This window comes from Dermochelys coriacea, chromosome 15, assembly GCF_009764565.3.
Source record: "Dermochelys coriacea isolate rDerCor1 chromosome 15, rDerCor1.pri.v4, whole genome shotgun sequence".
Taxonomy (NCBI): domain Eukaryota; kingdom Metazoa; phylum Chordata; order Testudines; family Dermochelyidae; genus Dermochelys; species Dermochelys coriacea.
Genome location: NC_050082.1, coordinates 954,170 through 970,111, shown reverse-complemented (window position 1 = coordinate 970,111; position 15,942 = coordinate 954,170). Strand labels below are relative to the sequence as shown.

Here is a 15,942-nt window from a genome sequence, read left to right as displayed (position 1 = left end):
TGTTTGTTGCAGATAGTGTCAAAAGTATTTGTTTAATTACTGTTTGGTTGTCCTTTTTCTTTCCATAGATTCCTCAATTTCTAATGCTTCAGGAGCAGAAAGTTTGGCCATCCAGCCACAGAAGCTTTTAATTTTGGATGCACGTTCTTATGCAGCTGCTGTGGCTAATAGGGCCAAAGGTGGAGGCTGTGAGTGCCCAGGTAAGTCGTGTTTGCTCTCAGATCAGTTTATATGATGGTAGTCAAAAGGACAGATACACATTTAAAGGGACATGGGGCTTGTCTACAGCGAGGGATTTTGCAACACGTAGTGTATTTACAACACTGTTGCAAGCCTTTAGAGTCACATGGATGCAAGTCACAACTCTTTACACTGGTGTAATTTATCTGCATGAAAGTTTGTATCAATATAGCTATCATGGAACATGAAAACCCAGTGTAGTCAGCCTGTACTTACTTCAAAGGGATAGAGTTAGTTGCCAGTTGATGCTGTGCTTCAAAGTGTAAGACTAAATCAGTAACAATATACAATTAACACTGAACTATGTAAAAAAAGAAAAGGAGTACTTGTGGCACCTTAGCAACTAACAAATATACTTGAGCATAAGCTTTCATGAGCTACAGCTCACTTCATCGGATGCATTCGGTGGAAAATACAGTGAGGAGATTTATATACATAGAGAACATGAAACAATGGATGTTACCATACACACTGTAACCAGAGTGATCACTTAAGGTGAGCTATTACCAGCAGGAGAACCGTGGGGGTGGGGAGGACCTAAAGGTGGCAATGCTTCAACAAAAAAACTTCAAAAACAGACTCCAAGGAGAGACTGCTGAATTGGAATTAATTTGCAAACTGGATACAATTAATTTAGGCTTGAATAGAGACTGGGAGCGGATGGGTCATTACACAAAGTAAAACTATTTCCCCATGTTTATCCCCACCCCCCACTGTTCCTCAGATGTTCTTGTCAACTGCGGGAAATGGCCCACCTTGATTATCACTACAAAAGGTTGGATGTCTTCATGGCTCAGAAGGGGCCACATTATCCCTGGCTTTAGCATGGTGATTAGAGGTGGTAGAGAAAAGGTGTCTTCTTCCCCGCTCTTTGCAAGGGCTAGAGATTGTGCACTCCATGCACTCATAGGATGCAATCCATCCCAAAGAGGTCCTTGAACAAGAGGGGTCCTCTGCACTGCCTTTGGAGCTAGCAAGGCATGGCAGGGGGCAGGGAGGGCACATCCCAGGAAATGGTTCATCCTGTGCTGCATGGATTTGATTTATTTAAATCATAATTTAAATCACTAGTCAGGAAGACTCAATTTAATCATGGTTTTCTACATAAAAGTGCATTCTTGTTGGTTGTTATAACCTTAATACATATTCTTCACAACTCAGAAATAGATGTAGATTTCATTTTTAGAAGGTTACTATACATTTTTAAACAGTGATTTATTTTGAAAACTTTTCAGATTAGTTTTACAGCTATATCAGAAAATGAATGATTGTTTGGTTATTTCATTTACCAAAGGTAATTGAAGGAGATATTTATGAAGTAATTGGGAGGTGAACTATCTCCAATTCAACAGGTTAATCATTAATAATGGAGGATTTTCTTGCCATGCTGTATTAGGAGGAGAACATCACCAGACAGACATTTAAATTGTTTTATTTAACTAAAACAACAACGTTAAGTGTTCTGGATTTTTTTCTTCAACAGCAAACATAATATTTTAACAAAACAAGCATATGTCCCTCGCTTCTCACATTTATCTCCAGACTTCTTTTCCTTATCCAGATCTATTCCTCCCCCCAACAATCTTCTATTCATTGAACTTTTTGAAACTTTGCACTTTTAGGGAGAGATAAGGGGATTGACTCTGTGTACACAAATTTGCAGAGGGACAATAAAGTTGAGGTCTGTTATTTCTCACCTCTAGATATTTATTTATTTATTTTATAACATTTTTGCTGTTAAAAAGCATGTTACCTCTGGAGACACAAATCCACAGTTTGAGAACTGCAAAACTAAACATCTCTGATGGTATCTTCTATACTGATCACTGACTCCCATTGGGAAGATGGAAAGATTAACCTAAATAAGAAGAAGCCTGTGGAACCGCATAAAATTGGGTCCCTAATCCATGAACTATTGGAACTCATTTACAGAACTTTTCTTAAACATTACATGAATATATTCTCATACTATAGAATTAGAATTTATAATCTGTATTCCATGATGAGATATCTTTTAGCTATGATGTATCTTAATTAAAACTATCTTTAGATAGGTTTTTTCCTCAAAAAGCATTTTATCAAAAAATCTGATTTAAATTTAAAAAATCCAATTTTTTTTATTTAAAAAAAATCATTGATTTTTATCCCCCCTGATTCTGTGCACTCCCCTACACATCAGGGAGTTTGGTGGGGAGTGGAAGATGGTGCCTCCTGGAGCTCCACCTGGGGCAGTACAGCTCTACCCCATTCCCAATGTAGGCCACTGGCTAAATGGCACAATCTGGTTCTAAAGCATTAGCCTGTAAGTTCTGGGATATGTGTACAATATTATTTATGTTCGGATCAGCAATTAACTCTGTTGAATTTTGCGGATCTCTCTCCTCAGTTTGTAACAGAGTAAAAGAGTGTAAGGTCAAAGAGTTGCACGCAATATTTACTGGCTTGCAAATTGCACCAAATCATCCAGGCTGTGTGGGCTAAAGGATAGATCTCCAGGAGCTCTGAGATCCAATTTATATGGACCACAGATGCAAGCACAAGGTTGGAAGCATCTGTTAAAGTCCTCTGTTTGTGTGTCATATGTGCCTGTGGTCCAGGAAGAAGACCATACTAGTAGGCCACACCTGACAGAACTGCAGCCTAATATTATTTAAAGTCCATTCCCTCAGGACATAGAATGTATTTCATATGAGGCAGTTTATTTAATCTGCTATCAACTGGTCAGATGCATAGTACAGAGGTAAGATGAACTTAGGGAAGGTCTAAAGGGCATGATCCTGAAACATGCTGAGCCTGAGCACTTCTTATGAGTAGGGAGCCCCATCGCACTGATCCTGCCAACCTGTCTCGGGTGAGTAGTTTGAGTATAGACTACAGGTTTGTCCAGAGGATAGCTCTTAGGACTTGCACAAATAGTCCCCTCCATTCTCTGTCGACTGCAGCCTTGAGTGTTTCTCATCTGAGTGACACTTGTCACTTCCACAGAGTAGATGGGGTAAAGTAAATAACCTCTTTGGTCTTCCCAAGAGCTAAAGGGAAGTAAATCATCTTTAATTTGAAGGTTTAAGGACAATCATGAATTGACAGTTATTTTCAGATTGCTCTGTCTTTTTAGAGCATTGTATAACTTCTAGTAGTGTAATACCACTACCCCTATGGGGAGCTGTCTGTGCACTGCTTCTTGTGGTATAAAATGGAACAGTAAAAAAACAAATAAACAAAAAACGTCAACAACCTTTTGCCAATAGATTTCTCTCTGGACCTAAACACCACTACTCTCCTAGCCCTGGCCCTCTGCTTAATAGATATTGCCAGACATATACCAAATTGGGTGCTTGTTCTGTTATGGTCTAAGTCAATTTGGAAACCAGTTCTGCAGTGGTGAAAAGATAATGCATTAACCTGTTGTTTCACCTAACAGCAGACAGCAAGGAAGATTCATATGTCTGCACAGTGGCTTAGATTTTCATCATAAATTCAGTAGAGAAACAAGCACATGTATTTTCCGTATAGTGTCACAATAGTTACCAGCACTTTCAGTTTTACCACCGTTTGTTGTAATATCTGGAATACCAGCAGAAATCCAAGCACAAATTTTTGTCTACAGGAGATTGTGCTAAACAGCACTATTTCATCAGTCCACAACTGAAGCACTTTGTTTTTATAGAAAAGCTGCTTTTTTAACTTAATATTCATGTTGTTTTTAATTCCTCCTCTTGGTTTTTACAATTTTCTGCAGAGTATTATCCAAATTGTGAAGTGGTGTTCATGGGGATGGCAAACATCCATTCTATCCGGAAGAGCTTTCAGTCACTGCGCTTGCTCTGCACACAGATGCCAGACCCAGGAAAGTACGTGGGCATTTGAGGTTTTTTTCTTTCTTAAATTATATTTTTGTGTCTAACTCTCATTCTTCCCTTGATATTTTCTAGACTGAATTAAGCAGGTGTTTGTTCTTCCACAGCCTTCTCTTTGTAAACATGCTACAGTTATATTTTTCACTTCATGTAGCTTGAGCAAAAGCTGACTCATTCATTCTAAAATGGAGATAGCAAATGAGACTGGGATCAAAATTGGATCCTTTACTTTAATATTCGAGTGTATTACTGTCAGGTGGGCTTGGTTAGTCTCACCTGTGCATCTTGCAATATTTCAGCTTTCCCCTGATTTTCTAAAACTGCTATTGTAACGTGCTATCTAACCCCAGAAGTGTGTAGCAATCTTAATTTCCTTTGAAAGGCACTAGTGTTGCTCCATGAACTTACCACATGCCTAATATCCTCACTCTGGAGATCCAGCCCATCATTTCCATGGTATAACTGACCTCCAGCGACAATACCTGAGGGGTCTTCTGACTGTGAATTTTTCCCAGAATACTGCAGCATTTCAACCCTCTTTCCTCTAACAGTTTCTCCTGGTTCTTCATTTGGTGCCACGAGCCTTTCACATTCACTGAGTAGACTGTCTGTATTTCCTGCAAACTTGTGAGAGCATTAACAAGATAATTTAACTGAAAAATAGATTCAAGGAAAGCACTCGTTGTTTAGTACTATAATAGGAGTTTAATTATGATCACTCTGATTTTTTTTAATTCAAAGATCTAAGTTGGGAAACATTAAAAAGAGCACAAACTATCCTCCCTTGGTTTTTCTTTAGTTGGTTATCAGCACTGGAAAGTACCAAATGGCTGCAGCACTTGTCTGTGCTTCTGAAATCTGCACTATTGGTAGTGCACGCAGTAGACAGAGACCAGCGACCAGTCTTGGTGCACTGCTCGGATGGCTGGGACCGAACCCCACAGATAGTAGCACTGTCCAAACTGCTGCTAGATCCATATTACAGGACCATAGAGGTTTGTAAACCATCCGTGGATGCATGGGAGGGAGGCCAAGTTTGGGTTTCTTTGCAGATTAATAGGGAAGGCTATGCATGATTGAACTCAGCTTTCTTCATCTGAAAAAGTACTAATGTTATCACCAGTCTTGCTGCACCTGATGGATGCTATTGGGTGACATAGTGGGTTAATTGTGAAGGGAATTAAATAGAAGAAAAGCAGGTTGAAAAAAAACATGATTAATTCTGAAAAGAAATCAGGTATATTAAGCATGAATACTTCCCATGAGAAGTCTCAGACAGTGTCCTGGAAAATTGTTACATTTGGATTGACAAAAAATCTGGAGACCTTCAACTACACTTTCTTTCCTGCAGGGTTTCCAGGTGCTAGTGGAGATGGAATGGCTGGATTTTGGCCACAAGTTTGCAGATCGCTGTGGCCATGGTGAGAATTCGGATGACCTAAATGAGCGCTGCCCAGTATTTTTGCAGTGGTTGGACTGCGTCCATCAGCTCCAGAGGCAGTTCCCCTGCTCTTTCGAGTTTAACGAAGCATTCCTTGTGAGTTGTGGCTTGAGAGATTACTGTTTTATGAAATACTTCTAAATCAGTAGACAGAGCTAACACACAGAATAGCCCTGAGGGGTTTTCATTTTTCCCATCTACCTTATGCCACAGTGCAGCCTGATAAGCAGATGTGACAACTGTTGAGCCTTGTCTGGCAGACAAAATTACTTGTCTTCATAGAATCTGCGACCGGTTCTCTCTGAAAGCAGGGATGGGGCCTTCTAGGACTTCCTTTAAACTTTAAATAAAGAAAGAAATCATGTCCTGGATTCAAATGTCCACAGAATAGGGACAGCACAAGTAATGGTAATGCAAACTTCCCCAGCACTTCTCCACTATGCTAATTCATCCTCACTTGGAGGGGATGTCTCTTAAGAGCAAGAAGGAGTTTCTATTCTCTTTCTCTGCTAAAACTGCCTAGAAAGTGTGGCTTTTCTGATATTGACAACTGTCCTCTGAGAAGTTTGGCTAAGACTACTGAAGTCACATCTCAAGGCCACCAAGCCAGTCACACCGTAATTGTTAGTCACTAACTACATGGATGGATTTGAACTGGCAACCTAGAGGAACAAGTTTCTATAATACTTCACCAATTCCCTGAGCATTTCCATCTTCCGGTCTTTTTGGAGCTGAACGCCCTAATCCAGCAAAGCAGTTAAGCATGTGCTTAACTTTTAACACGAGTAATCCTGTTTGAAGTGAGTTGGACTATTAACATCTTAAAGATAAGTACGTGCTTAAGGGCTTTGCTGGGTTGAGGCTATAGTGTGGAGTGAGCTACAGTCTAGACTGGATGAGCTTTCTGCGTCTCCATTTGTGCCACAAGACAGAAGATAACCTATTATTACTGCCAGCTCTGTGCTTTTCTACTTTATTGATGCTATGTGACAACTGTGTCAAAAATTCCCTTCTCTCCCATATCCTCCAGGGCCCTGGTTTCAGTATGTAAGTTTTAGATACAGCATGTAAATAAACATGCAACCTTTCTGTTATATTTCCTCCTAACATTTTATATAATTCAAATATGATGGTGCATCTTAGAGAGGAGCCATTGTGCTGGTATGTTCTTGTCATTAGCTTTCTAAGAAGGCATACAAAAAATGCTAAATAGATTTATATGGCATCCTCCACAACAGCCTTACATATATAGCCTCACGTGAATGATAGATTCATTGCCTCTTAAACATGAAAATTACATCTTTCACATACACCATATGTGCTGCCATATGACTCTATCTGTATTGGTCTGTACAGGTCAAATTGGTGCAGCACACCTACTCTTGTCTCTTTGGTACATTCCTGTGCAACAATGCGAAGGAGCGAGGAGAAAAACATACTCAAGAAAGGACGTGTTCTGTCTGGTCTCTGCTGCGGGCAGCAAACAAAGCCTTCAAAAACCTGCTTTACTCCTCCCAATCGGAAACTGTATGTATCATTTATTCCCCACCAGCTATGGGAGAGTGCCTTTAGGGATTCTGCATTACAACTGTCGGAGTGGGGGAAAGTGACTGTCCCAAAAATATCCACCTCAAGGAAGCATCCCAGTTATTCCTGTGGGTGATGATTTGACTTTGCCTGTTCCACGAATGTACTGCCTAGAGATAACTGTGAAACTCCTTGCCAGAGGATGTTGTGAAGGCCAAGACTATATAACAGGGTTGAAAAAAGAACTAGATAAGTTCATGGAGGATAGGTCCATCAATGGCTTTTAGCCAGGATGGACAGGGATGGTGTCCCTAGCCTCTGTTTGTTAGAAGCTGGGAATGGACAACAGGGGATGGATCACTTGATGATTGTCTGTTCTGTTCATTCCCTGTGGGGCACCTGGCATTGGCCACTGACGGAAGACAGGATACTGAGCTACATGGACCTTTGGTCTGACCCAGTATGGCCATTTTTATGTATATGCCTCAACTTGCCCACTGGATAAGTTACCATTTGTGTGCCATAGCAAGGGTTTGAATAGCCTTAACTTCACCTCTGCTATGCCATGCACTCCCACACCATCAGAGCTATCTTTCTGAAGAACTTACGTTACGTTGTCTTCAGCAGACCACTGGGACATACCAAATGCAGCCATAGAGAGTATCTGTATATCAGATATATGCTGTATTCCTTGTAATAAAATATTTTGTGTGCTTGACGAGATATGGTTACCAACAAGAGATCTCTGTCAAGTTACACTGGGGGGATAAGAGTTGTGTCATAAAATATCTTAAACTCACAAAGAATTTTGTCAAAAAACTGGCATAACAAAAAATGTTATGGAAGTCTTTGCACATATCTAATTTAATCACTTTCATGTTTTCAGTTAGTTCTCCCATAGTAATAAACTCTCACAAGGCACTGGGGGGGAGAGGCACAGTCATCTTTATGTATATTTGATAGAAGAATATGTTAGGCATTCAGATACTGTGGTGATGGGCATGCCATAAAAACCTGTAGAGAACAGTTAAAATGTCAGTGTTTATTGAAGTAAAGATTTTTCTAAGTTATTTAAACCCTTCCCCTCCCCAAATCCCCATATCTGAAGGCAAGGGTAACAACTTGATAGCTATGAGTAAATTATTAAAAATGCCATTGTTGCTGCTTAGACCCCAAATTATCTGGGGATCCAGTAGAATCTCTGGACTGCGAACCTGAGCTGTAAAATTAGAGTAGCAAAAGTCCTGGAGAGAGATAGGTTAACGTTTCTAAACACGAACATGCCATATTTTCTCATTTTAGGTGCTGTATCCAGTGTGTCATGTGCGTAATTTAATGCTCTGGAGTGCTGTTTACCTGCCATGTTCTTCCCCCTCCACCCCTGCGGATGACACCTGTGCCCCTTACCCAGTTCCAGGCTCCAGCCCTGAAGATCAGTCTCTGGGCAGGTGAGGCTAGAGCCCAGAAATCCCATCCTGTAAAGTAAGATCAACAGAGAATGTTGTGGGATTTAGGGAGAGGAGCACTTGGTGTGGGAGGGAGGTGCTTTTTCACTATTTTCATGGTGGGACTGTTTAAATGGCTAACAAAAACCCCTGTGTGGTCATTTCAATTTTGAAAGTATTCAGCTTCCTGGATTGTTGTGTAACAAAAACATTAGAGCAGAAAATAGGTTTGGAATATATTAACAGAAAAAACACAGTTCAGTATACGGAGTATCCCCAATAATGTCCCAGGTACTGTCCCCAGTGGCAGAATGTATTCTGCTTTAGTATACTGCCTCTGTATTGTGGAGGTCAGAATACCATGGGATATAGCACCTTCAGGGATGCCTTGCATTCATTTGCAGACTGCTTTTTTTCTTGTATTACATTCATGTAACTACTGCTTCCCTTGTCTTTAGAGAAGCCTTTTCCAGTAAAATGATTCTGGGTGCATGCTAGTTAGGAAATGGAGCTTTGGTGTGGAAGGGTGATTCTGGGAATGTCTGAAGATTAGTCAAAGAAATTTTCTTGATGGAGAGAGAAGGCCTGGAAGGTGCTGGAGCAGCTTTGAACCACAAATTATTAGACTGTACTGTTAGGTAATATTGTAGTGCATTGCAGAACTCCACAGTATTGAGTGGCTGGTGGTGATTTCAAAATGGGGAAGCTCATTAATAACCTTTGTAATTAAATATTTTAAAAAGTAACTTTTGATTCTGATTTTGTACCTCTGTAGGCTACCAAAGACAAGATCATTTGACAATCTGACAATGACCTGCGACAGCAACATGCCTACAACTAACAGACGTAGTAGTGATCCCAGCCTAAATGAAAAGTGGCAAGAGCACCGTAGGTCTCTGGAGCTGAGCAGCCTTGGCAACCCAGGGGATGATCCGTTTGATGGGGACAGCCTGAGCAAACAAGGCAGAGCTCTTGTTGGAGCAGAGCTTTCAGTTGCAGCGGGCGTGGCAGAGGGACAGATGGAGAACATTTTGCAGGAGGCCACCAAAGAGGATGTTGGTCTGGAGGAGCTCTTGAGGGTTACCCTAGAGACAACAGGCAAAGAGGATGTGGATGAGGTTATCCTGGGTAAGGAGAACAGAGCTGAAAATCTTGATGGGTATGTTGATGGCCTCTATGAAAAGACTGAGATGGATACAGATACTTTAATAAACAATCCAGTGTCCAATCCACATCCAGTTTCACAAGGTTCTTCTGAGCTTAAAGGACAACAGGAGGAGCCTATGGATCTCAGTAACAGTATCCAGAAGTTACCTCAGATGAAAGGACTACAAACTGTCCCCTTGGAGAGTACTGTAAATAGTGACATTCAAAAGAATGTGGAGGAAAGTGTTAGTAGACTTTATATAGAAACAGAGAGCCCTTATAGTACTCTAGAGTCCAGCCCTCCATTGCCCATCACAATCCAACATGAGGCAAAAACATCCAACATGGAAAGTTCTACCGAAACCTTAACAGAGATTGGAGCAAAGCAAGAGCTGATTCAGAAAGGCCCTTGCCATGAACCTCGTCTGATGGACAACAATTCTGAGGAACTTTTTCAAACGACTGAAAACAGACCTGAGGGGGAAAACGTGATAGAGCTACAGAGACTGGGAACAAAAGTAAACAAGACTTCTAACAGCAGCAACATACACAGCTCAATGCCTTCCCCTTGTGCCTTGCCTTTAGCTGAATGTAAAGATGAGATTGTGTGTAATGGGGAGCTGGAGACTGAGAACAAGGTGACAGAGAAACCTGCAGGATTTAGTATTACCCAGAAAAACCCTGCAGCAAATGGACACTGTGTGAATGGAGAGGATGATAGGGTCAAACCCTCTCTGAGGTGGCAGTTCTCTACAGCTAGTTGTAGTTCTGCCCAGTTTCACTTGAGGAACTTGCACCATAAGTGGGTGCATGGCCATTCTGGGAGGCAACAGACAGTTAGCAGCCCAGACCAACCCACCAGGAGCCACTTGGATGATGATGGGATGCCAATCTACACCGATGTTATCCAGCAGCGCCTGCGTCAGATCGAAACTGGGCATCAGCAGGAAGTGGAGATATTGAAGAAGCAAGTGCAGGAGTTGAGGAGCCGGTTGGAGAGCCAGTACCTGAATAGCTCACTACGTTTCAGTGGTGATTATGTGGACGAAGTGGTAAGTGTAATGGTAATTCAGCACTACTGACAATAATGGATTGGTTAATCACATTTCTGGAGCCCACAGTACTAAGTCAACTGTTTGGTAAGAAATGTTGTTTGGTTAGACAGTGAATTTTGGTTATGGTAATATTTTTTTTAAAAGTCTTAGTCATGCTGAGTCCTGCCATGCGTGCAAGGGACTGGACTAGCTGACCTCTCGAGGTCCCTTCCAGGCCTATGAGTCTATGCTGAAAAGGGCATGCTGTTCTCACTTCAGTTGCAATCTCTTTATCATGAAAGTGCAACTTACACATGTAGATTTTTTTTTTCACATAACTTCACTCAAAAACAAAACAATTTAAAACTTTAGAGCCTACAAATCCACTCAGCCAATCACTAAGACAAACAAGTTTGTTTACATTTACTGGAGATAATGCTGCTCGCTTGTTATTAACGTCACCTGAAAGTGAGAACAGGCATTTGCATGGTATTATTGTAGCCGGTGTTGCAAGGTATTTATGTGCCTGATACGCTAACTATTCATATGCCCTTTCATGCTTCGACTTGTAGATGTTTTCTTTTTTTTAATCCTTTTTACAGTGCAGATATTTGTAATAAAAAATAATAATATAAAGTGAGCACTGTACGCTTTGTATTGTGTTATAATTGAAATTAATTTATTTAAAAGTGTAGAAAAACATCCACAAATATTTATAATAAATTTAAATTGGTATTCTATTATTTAACAGTGCGATTAAAACTGATTAATCGCGACTATTTTTTTAAACTCGTGATTATTTTTTTTAATAGTTTGACAGTCCTAATTTACACACACCTTGGGTGTGCTGTGGAATGAAGCTAATCACGGTGCCTTTACCCAGTTTTTGCTGTGCTCATAAAGTGGTTGAGAGACCCTTTTAAACAATTACATATAATTTATTGGGCCAGATCTATAGGACTGGCTGGGATGATTTAGTTGGGGTTTGTCCTGCTTCAAGGAGGTCTCTTGAGGTCTCCTGCAACCCTAATCATCTGTGATTCTCTGACTGGCTCTTTGGTCCTTAGCATAATTCACAGGGAGGCGGGTGCAAAGGTAGTTGTTCTGGGAGCTGGGAGCCACTGAGGCATAGGGATATGGGCCATGTCCCCTTCCTTCAAAGGTGTGGCCTAAAGTAGGCTCAGTAGCGAGAGTGACTTAAAGTTGCTATGCTGCCTCTGCCACCCAGGGATTTCTTAGCCCTGGTTTACACTATGAATTTAGGTCGAATTTAGCAGCATTAAATCGATTTAACCCTGCACCCGTCCACACAAGGAAGCCGTTTTTCTCGACTTAATGAACTCTTAAAATCGATTTCTGTACTCCTCCCCGACGAGGGGATTAGTGCTGAAATTAATATCGCCGGGTCGAATTTGTGGTAGTGTGGACGCAATTCGATGGTATTGGCCTCTGGGAACTATCCCAGAGTGCTCCATTGTGACCGCTCTGGACAGCACTCTCAACTCGGATGCACTGGCCAGGTAGACAGGAAAAGCCCCTCAAACTTTTGAATTTCATTTCCTGTTTGGCCAGTGTGGCAAACTGATCAGCACAGGTGACGGTGTAGATCTCATCAGCAGAGGTGACCATGGAGTCCCAGAATCGCAAAAGAGCTCCAGCATGGACCAAATGGGAGGTACGGGATCTGATCGCTGTATGGGGAGATGAATTCGTGCTATCAGAACTCCATTCCAAAAGACGAAATGCCAAAATATTTGCAAAAATCTCCAAGGGCATGAAAGACAGAGGCTATCACAGGGACCCGCAGCAGTGCCGAATGAAACTTAAGGAGCTCAGGCAAGCATACCAAAAAAACCAAGAGGCAAACTCCTGCTCGGGGTCAGAGCCCTAGACGTGCCGCTTCTATGATGAGCTGCTTGCAATTCTAGGGAGTGCCCCTACAACTACCCCACACCTGTACATAGACTCCTGCAAGGGAGTCTCACGCAACAGGGATGAGGATTTGGGGAACGAGGAAGATGACGAGGAGGGGGAGGTTGAAGATAGCACACACCAGGCAAGCGGAGAAACCATTCTCCCCGACAGCCAGGAACTGTTGATCACCCTGGAGCCAATACCCTTTCAGTCCGGGCTCCCGGGCCTTGAAGGCAGAGAAGAAAACACTGGTGAGTGTACCTTTGTAAATATAATACACTGTTTAAAAGCAAGCGTGTTTAATGATTAATTTGTCCTGAAAACTAGGAATGCATTTGCAGCCAGTACAGCTACTGGAAAAGTCTGTTAACATGTCTGGGGATGGAGTGGAAATTCTCCAGAGACATCTCAGTGAAGCTCTCCTGGAAGTACTCCCAAAGCCTTTGCAAAAGGTTTCTGGGGTGGAGGGGGGCAGCCTTATTGCATCCTCCATGTTAGGACACTTTACCATGTCAGGCCAGTAGGACATAGTCTGGAATCATTGCATAAGAAAGCATGGCAGCGTGTGGTCCCGGTGTTTGCGGGAATTCAAGCAACATCCGTTTTTTATCTCTCTGTGTTATCCTCAGGAGAGTGTTATCATTCATGGTCACCTGGTTGAAATAGGGGAATTTTATTAAGGGGACATTCAGATGTGGCCGTTCCTGCTGGGCTGTTTGCCTGTGGCTAAAAAGAAATCATCCCGACTGTTAGCCACGTGGTGGGGGGAGAGGTGAAGTGATCATCCCAGAGAATTGGGAGGAGGGGGGGTGGGTTAGTTGGGTTTGTGCTACACGTTAACCCGAAAACATCAGCCCCTTCTTTTAAATGGCCAATGTGTCTTTTTCAATTTTACTCTCCCTTTTTTTCCTCCCACAGCTGCAAATGTTTCAACGCTGTCACTAGCATCTCCGTCCCAGAGGCTAGTGCAGATAAAAAAAATGCACTCATGATGAAATGTTCTCTGAGCTCATGCAATCCACCCAAACTGAAAGAGCCTAGCAAAATGTGCGGAGGCAGACAATGTCAGAGTCCAGGAAAACACAAAATGAATGCAAGGACAGGTGGCGAGAGCAACAGGAGAGGTGGCGGGATCAAGAGGAAAGGTGGCGGCAGCATGATGAGAGGAGGCAGGATGCAATGCTGAGGCTACTGGAGGATCAAACTGATATGCTCCGGCGTATGGTTGAGGTGCAGGAAAGGCACAGACCTCCACTGCAGCCCCTGTGTAATCAACCGCCCTCCTCCCCAAGTTCCATAGCCTCCTCACCCAGACGCCCAAGAACGCGGGGTGAGGGGGCTCCAGGCACCCAACCACTCCACCCCAGAGGACTGCCCATGCAACAGAAGGCTGGCATTCAGTAATTGGAAGTGCAGTGTGGACTTATCCTTTCCTCCTCCCCCACCCCACCCAGTGCTTCCCATCTCCCCCACCCCTCCCGGACTACCATGGCAGTTATCCCCCTATTTGTGTGACGAATTAATAAAGAATGCATAAATTTGAAACAGCAATGACTTTATTGCCTCTGCAAGCGGTGATCGAAGGTAGCCTGGGAGGGCTGCTGGCTTACAGGAAAGTAGAGTGAACCAAGTGGGCGGGTTTTCCTCAAGGAGAAACAAACAGAACTGTCACACCGTAGCCTGGTCAGACATGAAACTGGTTTTCACAGCTTCTCTGATGCGCAGCGCACCCTGCTGTGCTCTTCTAATCGCCTTGGTGTCTGGCTGCGCGTAATCAGCGGCCAGGCGATTTTCCTCAACTTCCCACCCTGCCGTAAACGTCTCCCCCTTACTCTCACAGATATTGTGGAGCACACAGCAAGCAATAATAACAATGGGAATATTGGTTTCTCTGAGGTCTAACCGAGTCAGTAAACTGCGCCAGCACGCTTTTAAATGTCCAAATGCACATTCTACCACCTTTCTGCACTTGCTCAGCCTATAATTGAAGGCTTCTGACTACTGTCCAGTGTGCCTGTGTATGGCTTCATGAGCCATGGCATTAAGGGGTAGGCTGGGTCCCCAAGGATAACAACAGGCATTTCAACATCTCCAGCGGTTATTTTCTGGTCTGGGAAGAAAGTACCTTGCTGCAGCTGGTTCATACAGACCAGAGTTCCTGAAGATGCGAGTGTCATGTACCTTTCCCGGCCATCCCATGTTGATGTTGGTGAAACGTCCCTTGTGATCCACCAGTGCTTGCAGCACCGTTGAAAAGTACCCCTCTCGGTTTATGTACTGGCTGCCTTGGGTCCGGTCCCAAGATAGGGATATGGGTTCCGTCTATCACCCCACCACAGTTAGGGAATCCCATTTCAGCAAAGCCATCCACTATGACCTGCACATTTCCCAGAGTCACTACTCTTGATAGAAGCAGCTCAGTGATTGCGTTGGCTACTTGGATCACAGCAGCCCTGACAGTAGATTTGCCCACTCCAAATTGATTCCTGACTGACCGATAGTTGTCTGGCGTTGCAAGCGTCCAGAGGGCTATCGCTACTCACCTGTAAACTGTGAGGGCTGCTCTCATCTTGGTATTGCGCTTCAGGGCAGGGAAAAGCGAGTCACAAAGTTCCATGAAAGTGCCCTTACGCATGCAAAAGTTTCACAGCAACTGGGAATCATCCCAGACCTGCAACACTATGCAGTCCCACCAGTCTGTGCTTGTTTCCCGGGCCCAGAATCGGCGTTCCATGGCATGAGCCTGCCCCATTGCCATCAGGATGGCTAAATTGCCGGAGCCCATGCTTTGAGAGAAGTCTGTGTCCATGTCCTTATCACTCTCGTCACTGTGCTGCTGTCACCTCCTCGCCTACTTTTGCAGGTTCTGGTTCTGCACATACTGCATGATAATGCACGAAGTGTTGACAATGTTCATAACTGCCGCGGTGATCTGAATGGGCTTCATGCTTGCCGTGGTATGGCGTCTGCCAGAGAGAAGGAGAGCAGAGTTGCAGGGGAAGCGGAGGTTGGATGACCAGTTTTGCAGACCCACTGCACCATCTGCTGCCAGGACACAACAGCTGAGTGGGCTGCACGCTTGCTGTGGTATGGTGAGACAAGAGCAGACAAGCAGAGTTGCAGCAGAAGCGGCGGATGACAACGGTCATATATAGGACTGCGAGACCAGCAGGAGAACAGAGTGGCAGTGGAAGCAGTGGATGACGACAGTCATATGGAGGACCTGCAAGGTGGATTCATAGCACCAGGAGAGCAGAGTGGCAGCGGAAGCGGTCGTTCGATGATGACGGTTTGCAGCCATACTACACCGTCTGCTGAAAACAGTATGGCGCCCGCAT

At 43.3% G+C, this 15,942-nt stretch overlaps 1 protein-coding gene across 10 annotated transcripts in view; it reads left to right on the top strand.

The window, feature by feature from the left end:
• The window catches only part of MTMR3 (myotubularin related protein 3), a 230,354-nt gene that overhangs the window by 197,732 nt on the left and 16,680 nt on the right, over positions 1-15,942 (top strand). For 9 of the 10 annotated variants that reach the window (XM_043497966.1, XM_038372838.2, XM_043497965.1 and 6 more), the window contains 7 exons: positions 69-200; positions 3,980-4,091; positions 4,897-5,092; positions 5,449-5,634; positions 6,895-7,065; positions 8,368-8,513; positions 9,286-10,708. In XM_043497966.1, the coding sequence (XP_043353901.1) occupies positions 69-200; positions 3,980-4,091; positions 4,897-5,092; positions 5,449-5,634; positions 6,895-7,065; positions 8,368-8,513; positions 9,286-10,708 (2,366 nt within the window). Of the gene's footprint in view, positions 1-68; positions 201-3,979; positions 4,092-4,896; positions 5,093-5,448; positions 5,635-6,894; positions 7,066-8,367; positions 8,514-9,285; positions 10,709-12,262; positions 12,856-13,522; positions 14,147-15,942 lie in introns of those variants that run through there. The other variant, XR_006275855.1, reaches the window with a different exon arrangement.